General features: G+C 42.8%; 1 protein-coding gene across 4 annotated transcripts; it reads right to left on the bottom strand.

The window, feature by feature from the left end:
* Window positions 1-207: 207 nt before the first annotated feature.
* On the bottom strand, window positions 208-13,435 carry LOC309866290 (uncharacterized protein). Of its 4 annotated transcripts, XM_082733864.1 has the most exons (3): window positions 13,055-13,435; window positions 5,679-5,864; window positions 208-509 (listed from the first exon to the last, which is right to left on the bottom strand). In XM_082733864.1, the coding sequence occupies exons 1-3, from the start codon at window positions 13,188-13,190 to the stop codon at window positions 427-429; spliced, it is 405 nt and encodes a 134-aa protein (XP_082589990.1). In that variant the 5' UTR covers window positions 13,191-13,435; the 3' UTR covers window positions 208-426. The 4 variants fall into 4 exon arrangements, 1 of the variants encoding a protein (XP_082589990.1); XR_014312550.1 differs by lacking the exons at window positions 208-509; window positions 5,679-5,864; window positions 13,055-13,435 and adding exons at window positions 6,010-6,068; window positions 12,586-12,978; XR_014312549.1 differs by lacking the exons at window positions 208-509; window positions 5,679-5,864 and adding an exon at window positions 6,097-6,194.
* Window positions 13,436-16,957: the final 3,522 nt, after the last annotated feature.

Genomic DNA, 16,957 nt, shown 5'->3' with positions numbered 1-16,957 from the left:
AGGGCATGACCTCAGGGTCACGAGATCAAATCCTGTGTCAGGTTCCATGCTCAGTGCGGAGTCAGCCTGGGAGTCTCTCCCTCTCTGTGCCCTCTTGCCCCCCACCCCTGCTCAAGCGTGTGCGCTCTCTCTACATCTCTCTCAAATAAATAAAATATTTTAAAATAATAATAATAATCCAATTTAAAAATGGGCAAAGAGGCCAACTAGACATTCTTCCAAGGAAGACATAGAAATGGTCAACAGGTGCATGAAAAGAAGCTCAGCATCACTCATCATCAGGGAAAAGCAAAGGAGAACCACAATGAGATACCACCTCACACCTGCTGGGATAGGGGTTATCAAAAGGACAAGAGATCACAAGCGCTGGCGAGGATGTGGAGGAAGGGGAACCCCTGTGTGCTGTTGGAGGGGGTTTAAACTGGTTCAGCCACCAAGAAAAACAGTGTGCGGGTTCCTCACAAACTTTAAAATGGAGCAATCTGGCAACTCTGCTTCCGCACAGACATCTGAAAGAAGACATGACACAAGGTGAAATAAGTCAATCACAAAAAGACAAATAATGAAAGACAAATAAGTCACACAAAAAAATACTATACAATTTCACATATGTGAGGTACCTAGAATAGTCAAAATCATACACACACAAGGTAGAATGGTGATTCCCACGGGCTGGGGTAGGGGAAATGAGAGTTCGTTTAATATGCACAAAGTTGCCGTTTGGAAAGATGAAAAAGTTCTGGAGGTGGAGAGTGGTCATGGTTGCACAACAGTGGGAATGTACTTAATACCACTGAACTGTATACCAAAAATGACTAAAATGGTAAGTTTTATGTTATGTGTATTTTCCCACAATAAAGGAATGCTTAAAAAAAAAAAGAAAGAAATCGTTACCATTAGCTTTGGTCTCAATTCATCTTAATACACACAAATAGCCTTGTCTTAATTTTGTGGAAGGGGGTGCTTAATCCCATTTTACGGATGGAGCAAAGGGTTCCACGTGTGGTTAAAATCAGACCAGTAAGCAGAGAAAAACCCTACAGGTGGCAGTGATGATCTGAAGGGGACGTAAGGGAAGCCATCCTCTGGGTCTGGTGGTCAAAACAATTTGTTGTGCTCATAGTTGACAAAACTCAACTTTTCAGCTCATCCACTTGTTTTTTGCAGACTCTATTCCAGTGGGCAGTGGTCTTTTCGGATCATGTTGTCCAGCAATGGACCCCCAGGAGGTCGGGTACATTGCTTCTCTTGGCCTCTCTCTTCTGACACTTCACAGCAACACTCGGGTTTGGATGCCGTTGGCCATTAGAGACCATCACTGTTGTTGTGCGTGAACACAAGACGGACTCCACCAAGACCCACCATTTCGAAGCCCATACTTAGAAATAGAGACCCCCAAGACCCAGACCAGGCAGAGGATAAAGAGAACTGTAGGCACTGAAGTCAGATAGGATCTTCTTGAATTTTCCATCAGGGCTTTCTTGATTGAGTTGGTAATTGGTGAGTCCGGGGGCCTTGGCCTCAAGTGCAAACTTGATCTGCTTGTAGGTGGAAGAAGGCCCCTGTGCCCTAAAGATCAGGAAGCATCAGCATCGGTGGGGTGTTGGGAGAGGGTGAGGGAGGGGCTGCCACAAACAAGCCTCCTCTTGGAGACTCCATACACTTGGCTCTTGAGGCAAGGAGCTTCCTTCTGGGCCACCCATGAGATGCCAGATCCTCTCCAGCAGGGGGCGTCCAGCATCAGTCTTGTCTTCCTAAACAAGCATTGGTGTGAAACACAGCCATCCCTGCTCCAAAGGCAAGGTTTTTCTGATATGTATTTCACCCTTTCCCTGGTGAGCCTGGATCCTGGCCTGAAATGCAGCTACTTGGCCGTCATAGTAATTCTCCGAGTGAATCTTGCTCACCTCTCCCTGTGGGGTCTGCTCCTCCCTGGACCTCCCTGGACCTCAGCGTGCTGGCCTTCTTTGCTTCACCAGGAATGGGTGCCCTGGCCACGTGAGACCAATGCTGCCTGCTTCCAGGAATAGCCGCTGTCTGGGAAGTCCTGCTCATGCAAACAGGCCTTCAGGGCAATGATGCAGAACAAGTCCAAGTTCCTATTGGAAAAGTGATTTTGGGGGGGGGGGTAGCCATTATTGTTCAATCAAGGTTGTTATTAGCCATACCCATTTACCCATTCCCAGTATCTTGGCTCCACCCAACCCCCCAGGCTGTGCCCATAAGGTCTCAGCTGAGTGTCCACCAAAGCCTTCAAGAGTCCCCATTGTTGAAAAGACAGCTCTATCTTCACGTCCTTCTGAAGGTAGCCAGAGGCATCCTCGGGGTAGTAGCCAGCACCAGCAGCCCCGACGTTTCTGAATTAGCAGGATGCAGGCTTTTGGTGTCAGACACGAGTGCAGGGTTGCATCCCAACTGATTTCTCTCGCCAGCGAACATTGGAAAAGCAGTATGTTTTCTGTTGTTCTGTAACACACCTTTCTCTTCCCTGTCTTTCTCCTCTTTCAGCCTTGAGGTTCTCTCCCAGTTCTTCCTTTGCTCAAGAAAAGTGGCTTTTCTGAGGCTAAAATGTGATGCCAGGACAGGATGGAAAACAGAAGTGACCCAAATTTATATGGGATTTTGGTAAATGCAAATGATGATGGCTCAGATTGGTGTGGTAATGATAGAGTACTCCACAGGTGCCAGCTGTCTGCAAACTCAGACAAAACCTAAGTTGGATTCTTTGATAGTTTTAAAATACAATTGACCCTTGAACAACATGGGTTTGAACTGTGTGGATCTACATATATGGAGTTTTTGGGTTTTTGTTTTGTTTTGTTTTTAATATGAAGCTAGAGTCAAGAACCAAAGGGTTGGCATACAGTTCTCTCAGAGGCTGTAGGAACAACTAGGATGGGGGAACTTAATAGAATGCTTGCCCACAGCAGGATGGGAGAACCATTATGGGGAGCACCAGTTGTTCCTGATTTTTCCATGCTTCTTTTTTTTTTTTTTAAGATTTTATTTATTTATTTGAAAAACAGAGATCACAAGTAGTTAAAGAGGCAGGCAGAGAGAGAGGAGGAAGCAGGCTCCCTGCTGAGCAGAGAGCCCGATGTGGGGCTTGATCCCAGAACCCTGAGATCATGAGCTGAGCCGAAGGCAGAGACTTAACCCATTGAGCCACTCAAGTGCCCCTGGAGTTCTTTTTTTTTTTTTTTAAATATAAATATACTATGGTACTCTCTATGTATTTTTTCTTCCTTATGACTTTTTAAATAATGTTCTCTTTTCTCTAGCTTACTTTATAGTAAGAATACCTATGACATGCAAAATACATGTTAATTGACTGTATGTTATTAATAAGACTTCTAGTCAACAGCACGTTATTATTAGTAGTTAAGTTTTAGGGGAGTCAAAAGTTATATGCAGATTTTCAACTACACAGGGGAAAATAAATTATAATTCGTTTTTTAAGCCACTAAGGTCTGGGGGGGACAGGAGAGGAGTGGATAATTTGTTACACAGCAACAGCTAACTGATACAGACTCATAATGCACACTAAAATTAACTCCAAGATAGACTGAAGATGTGTATGGAGACATTCATTCAGTGGTGGCATGCAGGAGGTGATCTTTAGTTCAATCTACTCAGAAGCTACCTGCTGGGTGAGCAAGATGACTACAGTCACCAGAGCAGACAGACAGCTGGTTGGTCCTCATCTCTGGCTCCTTCCCTAAGCCTTGGCCCAGGTCCAGGGATAAGACTGACTGGCTGGCTTGGCAAGCAATGAGCATGGGTGCTTGAATCCATGCCTACATGTGTTTGGCACCCTTAAAAAGAAACAGAGAGTCTCAGTACCCAGAAGGTAAGCAGAAACACTAACAACAACAAAAAAAAAAGTAAGAAAGTCACACAAAAAGGAGATAGAATCATAATATGTGCTTGATTCTGCCCAGAACAACTTGTACATAGTCATCATCATATAAACACTGTGAGATGATTCTCAACTGTTCCAATCAACTGGAGAGAAATGCCAGAATAAATCATTCTAGCTACAGAATCAACTGTAGAAATTATCACCCTGGAAAATGTACAAAGAATAAACACCAAGGGAAAGAGGTAGGAGGTTTAAAAAAAATGAAGGAAACTATAAAGGGTAAGTATCCTCCCTTTCCAAAATGGAAAAATCAAAAGATACAACCTATGGCTAATAAAATAAGAAGTAGAGGGATACATATATTTTTTGAATTACCAAGGCAACCAATAAAAGAAGTAAAAATCTCTTCTTTTGGGATAGGAGTGTGATAAAAGGGAGGTAAATCTTATCCACTGCAGCAATAAATCAACTGATATATCTAATCTTGAGATCTAAAAAACATTGGTATAAGAATAGTTTTTTAATGAAATGAAGAAAGCCATCAGAAAAGTTAACAATAGGGGCGCCTGGGTGGCTCAGTGGGTTAAAGCCTCTGCCTTCAGCTCTGGTCATGGTCCCAGGGTTCTGGGATCGAGCTCCACATCAGGCTCTCTGCTCGACGGGGAGCCTGCTTCCTCCTCTCTCTCTCTGCCTATCTCCTCTGCCTACTTGTAATCTGTCTGTCAAATAAATAAATAAAAATCTTAAAAAAAAAAAAGAAGAAGAAGAAAAGAAAAGTTAACAATAGAAATAGTTAGAAGGGAATGAGTCTGTAGTTAGAGTTGGAGAAAGTGTCCCTGTTTCACACCTCAAGAAGTTTATCATTTGCTTTCTTTGCAGTTTAGTATTTTAGATTTTTAAAAAAGATTTTATTTATTTATTTGAGAGCAAGAGAGAGAACAAGTGAGCAAGGGGAGGTGCAGAGGGGCAGAGGGAGAGGGAGAGATCATCTCCAGTGGACTTCGTGCATGCACAGAGTCTCATGCAGAGATTGATCCCACAACCCTTGAGACCATGACCTGAGCCAAAATCAAGAGTCAGATACTTTACCCATGAAGCCCCCCGAGGACCCCTGCAAATGTAGTATTTTGAAAAAAATCAATTTTTACAAAAATTCCAATTTGTTTCCACCTTTAATCTAACATATTGCTTTTGTGCTTTCAAGTAGGGTGCATTTGTAAATGTAATATACACAAACAAACCACTTAATCTTAAATAAATCCTGTGAGGGGAAAAAAAATTATCTCTCATTACCAGATAGGAAAAGTGAATTGAGAAATACTAATGACTTGCCCAAGATGACTTAAGTAAATTATTTCCTTAAGCATTGTAACTCCTCAAAACATTGATCACTTCTGGGTCAGTCTGTTAAGCATCAGATTTTTTTTTTTTAAGATTCTATTTATTTATTTGACAGACAGAGATCACAAGTAGGCAGAAGCAGGCAGAGAGAGAGAGGGGGAAGCAGGCTCCCCACTAAGCAGAGAGCCAGATGCGGGGCTACATCCCAGGACCCTGGGATCATGACCTGAGCTGAATGCAGAGGCTTTAACCCACTGAGCCACCCAGGTGCCATGAAGCACCAGACTCTTGGTTTCAGCGAGGGTCATGATCTTGGGTCATGGAATGAGCCCCATGGCAGGCTCCACACTTAGCTGGTGGTCTGCTTGGGATTCTCTCTCTCCTCTCCCTCTGTCTCTCCACCCACCCATGCATGCACTCTCTCTCTCAAATAAATGCATTAATTTAAAAAAAAAAAAACAAAAAAAACACCGACCATTTCTTACAAGTGTCCATGAGGTAAAGAGTCCCACTTTATGGATGAAAATGTAATAGCAACAAAGATATGTAATTCTCTTCTCCAGGACACTAAGGACATAGTGGATGGCCATGGCTCCTATTTCCTTCCTGCTTTGTTGCTTTCTTGGTGGGAACCGGCTACCATCAACACAGCATCTGAAAGCTGGAAACAAGAGGAAGCAAGTGACATAAGAAGGCCTCATCATAACCATTGATGGGAGTATTATTAACCACATTCTACAGGTGGGGCCATAACACTAGGGAGAAATAAGCATTGTACTCACAGAGGCCACACAGCTGGTCAATGATGGCTTGGGGATTTGAATCGGGGGCACTGGAGTCATACCTCTGTCATTAAGGGGAGAAACTGGAAGGAAAAAAGGAGGTTTGCTTGCCTGTGAATGGATCCTATGGCTGTATAGTAAATCTGCCTCTAACTGTCCATATGGTTTAAGGCAATGAACTTCTCTCCTCGGATCCTCCATGTTCTCATCTGTAAAAGGAGACGGTGAGCTAGATTATTTCCCATTGGACCTTGAACTTGATTTTAGCTGAGCTGTTGAAATCAGGTAAAGAAAATAAATTAAAAGATTCTACTGGGAAGGAAGAAATAAAATTGCCTTTATTCACAGAGAATATGATCATCTTTGTGGGAAATCTTAAATCTATTTTTTGAAGTTATTGGGACAAAGAAGTGAGTTTGGCAAGGATCCAAGATACAAGATCAGTATAAAAATTTCCATTGTATTTCTCTATGTTAGCAATAAACAGTTAAGAAATTAAAATTTAAAAATACCACTTATAATCTCACAAAAATAGGAAATATTTAGGGGTAGGTCTGGAAAAAAGATGCCAAAGACCTATATGCTCAAACTACAAAAAAATCACAGAGCAAAATTTAAAAAGCCCTAAATAACTGGGAAATATACAATATTCATAAGACTCAATCTTGCCTCAATGTCAGTTTGCTCCAAACTGGTAAACACATTTGATGCATTCTCAAACAAAATCCCAGCAGACTTATGGAGAAACTAATAACAAAGTCTAAAATTCCTATGGAAATGCAAAAGCCCTAGGAAAAAACTCTGAAAAAGAACAATTTGGTGAGCTATCTGATTTCAAGATTTATTGTAAATCTATACTAATCAGGACAGCATGGTATTTGCATCAAGTCAGACAAAAGAGATCAATGGCACAGAAAATAAAATCCAGATATAGACCCACACATGTGCAGACAACTGACTTTTGGAAAAGGTGCAAAGGTGGAGAAGGAATAGACTTTTTTTTTTAAATGTGGCTAGAAAATTTCTTTATCCATAGGAAAAGAAATTAATATATATACCTTGCATCATGTATAAAATCAATTAAAAATGGAACAGAAACCTAAATGTAAAACTTAAAACTTCCTGAAGAAAATGTAGGAGAAAATCTTTGTGACTTTAAGGCAGGTAAAGATTTCTTAAGATATGACATCAAAAGAATGATCTATTAAAGGGCATTGTGGTAGACTGGACTTCATTGAAATTGAACACATTTGCTCTACAAAAAAACAGTTATGAGATGAAAAGACAAGGCACAGTCCATGAGAACATATTTGCAGAGCATACATCTGATAGGATACTTATATCCAAAATATACATATATACAGAACTTTCAAAACTCAATAATAACCCTATTCAAAAATAGTAAAAAGATGTGAATAGACATTTCTCCAAAGAAGTTTCACAAAAGGCCAGTAAGCACATTAAAAGATGCTAAACATCATTAATCACGAAGGAAATGCAAATCAAAACCACAATGAAATACCACCTCACACCCATTAGGATGGCTACTTTCAAAAACAATGGAAAATATGAAGCACTGATGTGGAGAAACTGAAACCCTCATACATTGTGGTGGAAATGTAAAATGTTACAGTCATTATATAAAAATATGGCAGTTCCTCAAAAGGTCAAGCACAGAATTACCATACATACAGGTCAGCATATAGAGTTATGAAGTTGGAGAGCTATGTAATGCATATAGTGTTTTTCTGTAGAACAGATGACAAAAAGTTTTGAAAATAGATAGTGGTAATGGTTGATGAGCATTGTGAATGTACTTAATGCTACTGAATTGTACCTTTAAAATGGTTAAAATGATTTTATGTTACATCTATTTTACCATAACAAAAAAACTCAATAATAAGAGGACACATACCCAAATTTAAAAAAAAAAAAAAAAATGGGCAGGGGCTTCCAGGTAGCTCAGTCAGTTAGGCAGCTGACTCTTGGTTTTGGCTCAGGTCATGATCTAGGGTCCTGGGACCAAGCCAGGCATGGGGCTCTGCACTCAATGGGAAGTCTGCTTGTGGACTCTCTCTCTCCCTCTGCCCCTCTCCTTGCTTCCTCTCTCTACATCAAATAAATAAATCAATCTTTGAAAAGAGAAAAAAATGGCAAACTTTCATTCAACACAGTACCGGAAGTCCTTGCCATAGCAATCAAACAAGAAAAAGAAATAAGAGGCATCCACACTGGTAAATAAGAAGTGAAACTGTAGGGCGCCTGGGTGGCTCAGTGGATTAAAGCCTCTGCCTTCAGCTCAGGTCATGATCCCAGGGTCCTGGGATTGAGCCCACATCGGGCTCTCTGCTCTGTGGGGAGCCTGCTTCCTCCCCTCTCTCTCTGCCTGCCTCTCTGCCTACTTGTGATCTCTGTCTGTCAAATAAATAAATAAAATCTTAAAAAAAAAAAAGAAGTGAAACTATAAATATTTGCATATGAAACCATATGCAGAAACCCCACAGACTCCACCAACAAACTACTAGAAGTAATCAATGAATTCAGTAAAGTTGCAGGATACAAAACTGATACCTCCAAATTGGTAGCATTTCTATATTCTAATAATGGAACAGAAAGAGAAATTAAGAAAACAATTCCATTTCCAACTGAACCAAAAAGAATAAACTACCTAGGAATAAACTTAACCAAGGAGGTGAAAGACCTGTACTCTTGAAAACTATAAAATATTAATGAAAGAAATTGAAGATGAAACAAACAAATGGAAAGATATTCCATGCTCATGAATTGGAAGGATCAATATTGTTAAAATGCCCATACTACCTGGAGCAATCTACAGATTCGGTGCAATCCCTATCAAAATACCAACAGCATTTTTCCCAGAACTAGAACAAACAATGCTAAATCCTTATGGGAGATCCCAAAGAGCCAAAGCAATTCTGAGTGAGAAGAACAAAGCTGGAGACATCGCAGTTCCAGATTTCAAGACACAGTATGGCACGAACACAGACCAATAAAACAGAACAGAGAACCCAGAAATAAACTTATGCTTATATGGTCAATTAATTGATGACCAAGAAGAGAAGAATACACAATGGAGAAAAAACAGTCTCTTCGAAAAACGGTGCTGGGAAAACTGGACTGGAACAAGCAAAAGAATCAAACTAAACACTGTCTTACACCATACAAAAAATATAAACATAATGTGGACTAAAGACCTAAATATGAGACCTGAAACCATAAGCATCCTAGAAAAAAACACAGGCAATAATTTCTCTCACGCTGGCCACTGCAACATTTGTCTAAGCTATGTCTCCTAAGACAAGGGAAATAAAAGCAAAAATAAACTACTGGGACTACATCAAAATAAAAAGCTTTTGCCCAGCAAAGAAAGCCATCAACAGAACAACAACCAAAAAACTCTACAACCTACTGAAGATATCTGAAAATGAGATCTCTAGTAAGAGGTTAATATCAAAAATATATAATGAACTAACATAGCTCAACACCAAACCAAACAGACAAACAACACTGTTTAAAAACTTGGCAGAGGGGCACCTAGGTGGCTCAGTGGGTTAAAGCCTCTGCCTTCGGCTCAGGTCATGATCCCAGGATCCTGGGATCGAGTCCCACATCGGACTCTCAGCTCAGCTGGGAGCCTGCTTCCTCCTCTCTCTCTGCCCGACTCTGCCTACTTGTGATCTCTGTCAAATAAATAAATAAAATCTTTAAAAAAAAAAAAAAACTTGGCAGAGGAGGGGCACCTGGGTGGCTCAGTCCGTTAAATATCCGACTCTTGATTTCAGCTCAGGTCATGATCTAAAGGTTGTGAGATCAAGCCCTGCTCTCCCCAGCGCGGAGCCTGCTTGAGATTCTCTCTCTCTCTCTTTGCCCTTCCCTACCCTCTTTTCTAAAAACCAAAATTAAATTTTAATTAAAATTAAAGTAAATTAATTAAAAATGGGGAGAGGACCTTGAATAGACATTTTTTTTTCCAAAGAAGACATACAAATACCAAAATGACACCTGAAAAGATGCTTAACAGCGATAACCACTAGGGAAATGCAAATCAAAACAACAATGAGACACCACCTCCCCCACCTGTCAGAATGGCAAAAAAAAAAAAAAAAAAAAGGTAAGAAATAACAAGTATTGGTGTTGATACAGAGAATAAGGCACCCTCATGCACTGTTGGTAGGAATGTAAATGGAACAGCTACTACAGAAAACAGTATAGAGGTTCTCCAAAAAACTAAAAATAGAAATACCATACGATCCACCACTGGATATTCACCCCCCAGGATGAAAACACTAATTTGAAAAGATATATAGATCCCTATGATCACTGCAGCGCTATTAACAATAGCCAAGATACGAAGCAACCCAAGTGTCCCCTGATAGATGAATGGATAAAGAATAACAATGGAATATTTCACAGCCATAGTAAAGGCGTGAGACTGTGCTATTTGCGACAACATGGATGGAACTAGGAGGTATTACACTAAGTGAAGTAAGTCAGACTGAGAAAGACAAATAACACATTTCCTCACTTACATGTGGAACCTAAAAAAAACAAAGAAATGAATAAATAAACAAAAAGCAGAATCAGACCTACAAATACAGAGAACAAACTGATGGTTGTTGCCAGAAGGAAGAAGGGTGGTGGAGTGCACAAAAGGAGCGAAGGGGAGTGGGAGATACAACAGTTACAGAATAATTAAATCACATAAATAGAAGGAACAATATAATGGGCAATATAGTCAATGATACTGTACTAGCCTACAGTGACGGCAGCTATGCTTGTGAGCAGAGCATAACTTGCTGAGAAGCTGAACCACTATGTTGTATACCTGAAACTAATATACTCAATTAAAAAAAAAATTTTAGGGGCACTTGGGTGGCTCAGTGGGTTGGGCCCTTGCCTTGAGTTCAGGTTATGATCTCAGGGTCCTGGGATCGAGCCCCGCATCAGGCTCTCTGCTCGGTGGGGAGCCTGCTTCCCCCCTCTCTCTGTCTGCCTGTCTGCCTACTTGTGTGTGCGCTCTCTCTCTCTCTGTCAAATAAATAAATAAATATATTTTTTTAAATGTTCAAAAGATTTGCGTGGACACATAACCAGAGAAGAGATACAGATGAATAATAAAATTTGAAATGTGTCCAATTTCATTAGTCTTAGGGAAATGAAAATGAAAAGCCACAAGAAAATAACAAGGATGTATGTATTAGAAATGGGTTAAAAAAAAAAAAAAAAAAGACACCAAACATTGGTGAGGATGTGAAGGAACCGGAATTTTCATGTTCTACTGTGAAAACATAAAAAGGCACAACCACTTTGGAAAACATTTTGGCAATTCCTTTAAACATTAAACATATGCCTACCCAGCCATTCTACTCTTAGGTATGAATGCATCTCCATACAAAGACTTATAAATGAACGATCATGACAGTTTTACTGGAACAGCCTAAAACTAGGAAGAACCCAAATGCCCATCAACAGGTGAACAGATAAATAAATTGCAGAATACACAGTATACAGTAGTGTGAACATGCAATAGTCAATGAAATACTACTTGGCAATAAAGAAGAATGAACTATTGATACATGCAACAATATCAATGAATCTCAGAATTAACTGAATAACAAAACCAGAAGGTAGCATCCAGGATCCCATTTATTAAAATTCTAGAAAATGCAAACTACTCTGTGGTGACAGATCATTTATTGTCTGGGGAAGGGCCAGGTGTGGGGAGCTACACGGAGAAGAAAATAGAAAGGGATAGGAGGAATCTTGGGGGAGTGATGACTACATTCAGCACATTGATTACAGGGGTGGTTCCACTGAGGCACACATACGTCAAAGCTTATCAAAGGTATGGGTCAGGGGCGCCTGGGTGGCTCAGTTCCTTAAGTGTCTGACTCTTGATTTTGTAGGTCATGATCTCAGGGTCTTGAGATCCAGCCCCCCTGGGCTCTCTGCTCAGCAGAAAGTCGGCTTGGGATTCTCTTTCCCTCTCATCGATCAATCGATCTTGATCTTTTTTTAAAAAGGTACACGTGAGATACGGGCAGTCTGCCGTCAGTCAACTATATCTCACTCAAGTTTCAAAAGCAATGTTGAATTTAAAGTGTAAATAATGGGATAAACGGTTGAGGATACTTTTACATAAGTAAAGCTCCGAACAACTGTATGGAGACAGAAAGTGGCCAGGGAGAACATACCTTAAATATGCAGATTGGACTCCTAATGGGAGTGGGAGATGAAGGATTAAAAAGAAAATAATGGAAGAGGAGAAGGGGCGGGGGGCTCTGGGTGGCCCTATGGCGACAGTATCCAAGGAAGATTAAGTAGAATCTGCACTACTAAAGTCCTGCGTGGGGGGGCCCGAGGTGGTGCAAGGGAAAACTGAAGGAAGTAAGGGAGAGAAAGAATTGAAGGTAGGGGGAAGAAAAATGAAGGGGGAAGCAGGGGGCGTGGGGACCGTCGGACACCCCGAGCTGAAAGAGAAATGGAGTTCGTAGAAACGCCTCTGCAAGCTGGGCTCGGCAAACACGCCCTTGGCCAAGAGCCAGACAAGGCCTGGGCTACATCTAAGGGTGAACTTACATGGTTATCAAATTCCCCTTCCCTGGAGCCTCTGGAAGTTGTTGCCAAGAACAGAAGTGGGGGTGGGCGGGGGGGGGGCAGAATCCATCCCTTTGTCTCTCTCTTTTTTCCCCTTGGACCTGATTTCGCGGTTTCCTCCGTCTTATTTCTCCCCCGGGACCCTCCGGCCCCAGCTGCGGTTGGGGAGTGAGACGAGGGAGTGGGGCAAAGGGCAGGCGCGCTCCGCTGGGGTCCCCAAAGCCGCAGAAGAGACCCGAAAGTGGAGGGTGCAAGCCCAGCCTCGGCCCGAAGCCGCTTCCGGAGGGGCCGGGGCCAGGTGCGCGCCGCTGCCGGGCGCTGGGAGGAGAGGCGGGGGCGCGGGGCGCGGGGCGCGGGGCGCGGGGCCCGGAACCCGCCCTCTGCGTTCCCACCCGCACGCCCGCCCGCCCTCTCCGCCTCGCCCGGGCCGCGGAGCAGGAAGTTCACACACGAGGAGCAGCCTCCGCAGAAGCGTTCGCGCAGCCTGGGGTCGCCCGGCCGGGGGTGGGGGGCGGGGGGCAGGCGGCGCGCTGGGAGGCCTTGAACTTGGCGGGCGCGGCAGCTTGCTCTCGAGGAGGCCTGGGCATCTCCCATCCTTTTCAGTCTGGAAATATTCTTAGTGTGACACTACACAGTCCCCAAAGCCAAAGTCCAACGGGCGGCCAAAGGCACCCCGGGGATCTTCCAGATGGACAGACGGGCAGTACGACCCAGGCACCGCGGAGCGGACAGATTACCGCGGAGCGGAGAAGGGCTGGAGGGGGGCGGGGGTTAGAAGGGAGGAGAGATGGAGGGGGAAGCGGGGACCGAGGCTGGGAAAGGGCGGGCTGGAGCGGGCGGAGGAGATGGCCGGAATGAGGGGAAGTTAGGAGGAGCCAGAGGAGGAGGAGGGGAAAGGGGACCTTCGGCCCTCTCCATCCGAGACCTGCTCGCCCTCCCAGGCTCTCCAGTTGTGCTTGCTCCTTCTTCCAGCCACCGCATCCCACCTCTCTCTTTCTGGCCCTCTGGCACTATCTCCTTCGCTGTCTTCCCCTATGGCCCCCTTCCCCCACCACCCACCCCAATCCCTCTCTCTTGTCCATCCCTCTACTCTGTCCATCCCTCTACTCTGTCTCTTATACTCTTTTTGGTTTGCACTGTTCTCCTCCCCGCTAGGTCTCTTGCTTGCACCACCACCATCACACACACACACACCCGCGAGCTTTCTTTGACTCCCATTGAAAGCCCCACACAGGAGTTGCCAGTCATGGGGACGTGAAGAAGCTGAGCTGGCCTCTGCAGGAGATCAGACTCTTACCCGCACTCCCTCTCCCCACCCGTCGTGGACACCAGCCAGGCATTTCCCCTAAGGGTTCTAATCAGAGTGACCACATTGACCACTGTGTTCTAGGATGTCCATCCTGAATTCTAAGCCCATAATTTGACTTGGTTTGTTAAACGGCTCCAGATTCTTTTTTCCTTTCAGAGATAGGTACAATAAGGTCATTGTCATGGCCCATTTAACTGGGGATCAAAAATACCCATCATTTACCCTCCCCTCCCCCCATTTTGTCACCCTCTGCTAGTTTCCATTGCTGGGAGGGGAAGGAGCCAAACTTCCCTGTCATTATTTACCTTACCCAAATCCCAACCTCTGTTTAGACTTGACATCTCTGCTGCATTTACAATTCGTCCCAATGTATTATTTAAAAAACTGAGCTCCAAAGGATTAAGAGGAATTCACCAAGGCCCAAGATAATGGGGAGTGGAGATTGGAGTGTTGGGTTTTTTTGTTTTTTGTGCTTTTTGGTGTTTTTTCTTTTTTAAGATTTTATGTATTTATTTGAAAGAGTGAGTGAGAGAGTGAAAGACAGAGGGAGAAAGAGTTGGGGGGAGACAGAGGGAGAGGGAGAAGCAGACTCCCCGCTGAGCAGGGAGCCAGACATGGGGCTGGATCCAGGGACTCCAGGATCATGACCTGAGCCAAAGACAGACACTCAACCCACTGAGCCACTTGGAGTGTTATGACTCCAAATGTCAACTCACTCATTCTTGACTATTTTATTTTTAAACTGTAGAATGTATCTCATATAAAGAAGTGACCAGAAAAGGTATATGTACATTTAACAAATAATAAAATGAATACCCATGAACCTAACACAGGCTATGGAATAGAACACCACCACTTCCTTAGAAGCCACTGCTCCCATGCTTCTAGATTCCGGCACCTCCTTCCCCACCAATAGGCAACCGCTCTCTGGACTTCTCCATTCATTTTGTATTCTTTCTACTTAAGTGTGTATCCCCACCTAATATGCTGTTGACTTTTAGAAAACTAAATAGCAGGGCGCCTGGGTGGCTCAGTGGGTTAAAGCCTCTGCCTTCGGCTCAGGTCATGATCCCAGGGTCCTGGGATCAAGTCCCAAATCTGGGCTCTCTGCTCAGCAGGGAGCCTGCTTCCCCCTCTCTCTGCCTGCCTCTCTGCCTACTTCTGATCTCTGTCTGTCAGATAAATAAATAAAATCTTAAAAAAAAGAAAAAAAGAAAAAGAAAAACCAAATAGCAGAACAGTCCCTGTTAGCAACAGGCTCTCTGGAGAAAAGTAGCTGAACAGAGACCCCAGGTCATAGTTTGGTTCTGGCTCCCCTGAGAGTTTCCCAAGGGCTTGTTCTTGGAAAGTATCATGGCAAAATCATAACCGGTCCTGGAAACACAGGACTTACCATCCTCAGCTTATAGGGAATGACTGGGTACTGGTCTATCCTCAGTAGTATGAAAAGGAAGAAGTGAGATGCTTAATAATTTTAGCTTCTAGACTGGCCATGGCTGCTGGAAGACAATATTCATAGGCCTTTTGCATTTCTGCAAACCTTAAAACATGGATCATTTTTGTTTCAGTCTGTCTTTTCAAGGACATTTGTAAAAACAACAACAAAAAACATATTTTGGAAGGTGGAGATAGGGTCTCTGTATCAGATAGATTTGTTGGCTGTCCTGGATAATGCAGATAATATCTCCCTCTGGGGCCAAGGTCAAGCAAGTTTTCTGCAGCCCCTTTGATTGATTTAATGTGTCCCCTTGACTGGGGTCAATGGATTAAACACTATTTCTGGGTGTGTCTGTGAGAATGCTTCTGGATGGATTCTCAAGTCCACTGGTAGACTCAGTAGACTGCCATATGGATAGACATCATTCAACCCATGGAAGGCCTGGATAAAACAAAAGGTGAAGGAATCTGGAAACTGCCTGGCCTTTATACTACCTCAAACTAGAGATGGAACTGCTTTCATCAATGTTCATCCAACTTATATCCTGATTCTAGAGTAAGATCCTAAAATAAGACCCTCCTCACTTTCAGCTCCAGAATTATCAGAGAGTGCCACTTCTCATGATAATTGACTCAAATACTGTACCCAATGACCAAGCCAATCTCATAGTGGTACCTGGTTTATTTCTAGAAGATAAGATAAGTGGTAATGGGAGATGGGGATAAGAAGAACAAAGGTGTGCCTCGTTTGATGCATTGGGTCATTTCTGGCAATTTTACGTATAAACTGAATGTTTGCTAATTCACCTGTGCTTTAAGTGCAGGGGAACTATTTCAAGGAAGGCTGCAAAGAAAGTTTTCATAGGATTTGGGGGTTATCCTGATTTTCCCCTTCAGCCTCATTTCTGAAAGGAGGATCTTCAAATAGAATTCTACCGATTACTGAGAATAAATAAACTTGAAAATTCATTTTCAAGTAAAAAATGTATATGAATGCAGATTATACTGATGTTACTAGTTTTATAGCATAAAACGTGAACATCCTGCTTGGTTTTCAAGCCCAGCCCTGCCATGCCAAACTGGGTCACTTTGGACCAGGGACTCTTACCTCCAGGATTTGGCTTCTTCTTCTTAAAAACAAGAGAGTTATGTCATCAAGATAATGGCGGCTGTATAAATTCAAATCTCTCAACACATCTTCAAAAAGTAATCCAGAACATGAAGAACAACCATAACTTCACAAAACCCATATCCTCGAAAAATCTAGGAGACAGAAAAGGTCCAAGTTCAAGTGTCATGTAAGTAGAAGAATTAACACTAAATCCCAGTGAGCAATCATCATCTCACTAGAACCTTTGAGGACAGCAAGTATCGTAAATTAAAAAAAAAAAAAAAAAAAAAGATAAACCACAAAATGGAAAAGAAGGGAGCTAGCAACAGGCTTAAGATTGGCCTTAATTTATTTCCAGAAAAAGAGTGATCCTGAAACAAGTCTGGCAGACCAGAGCAGTTATTACAACAGAACTGTCTTAGAAGGACATCACTCCGGGACACTTTGCACACATTTTCATGAGAATCTCCTAGCAGGTGGGCATTAGAGAGTCCCTA

This window comes from Mustela nivalis, assembly GCF_964662115.1.
Source record: "Mustela nivalis genome assembly, chromosome: 6".
Lineage (NCBI taxonomy): Eukaryota > Metazoa > Chordata > Mammalia > Carnivora > Mustelidae > Mustela > Mustela nivalis.
This window is presented reverse-complemented; position numbering and strand designations above follow the sequence as displayed.

Coding starts and splice junctions, on each gene's coding strand:
- LOC309866290 (XM_082733864.1), bottom strand. CDS start 13,190: ATGCCCAGGCCTCCTCGAGAGCAAGCTGCCGCGCCCGCCAAGTTCAAG. Junction 5,865..13,054: donor TTCTGCGGAGGCTGCTCCTC/GTGTGTGAACTT, acceptor TCTTGTTTCCAG/CTTTCAGATGCTGTGTTGAT. Junction 510..5,678: donor ATGGACACTTGTAAGAAATG/GTCGGTGTTTTT, acceptor GTCTTCTTTCAG/ATGTCTGTGCGGAAGCAGAG.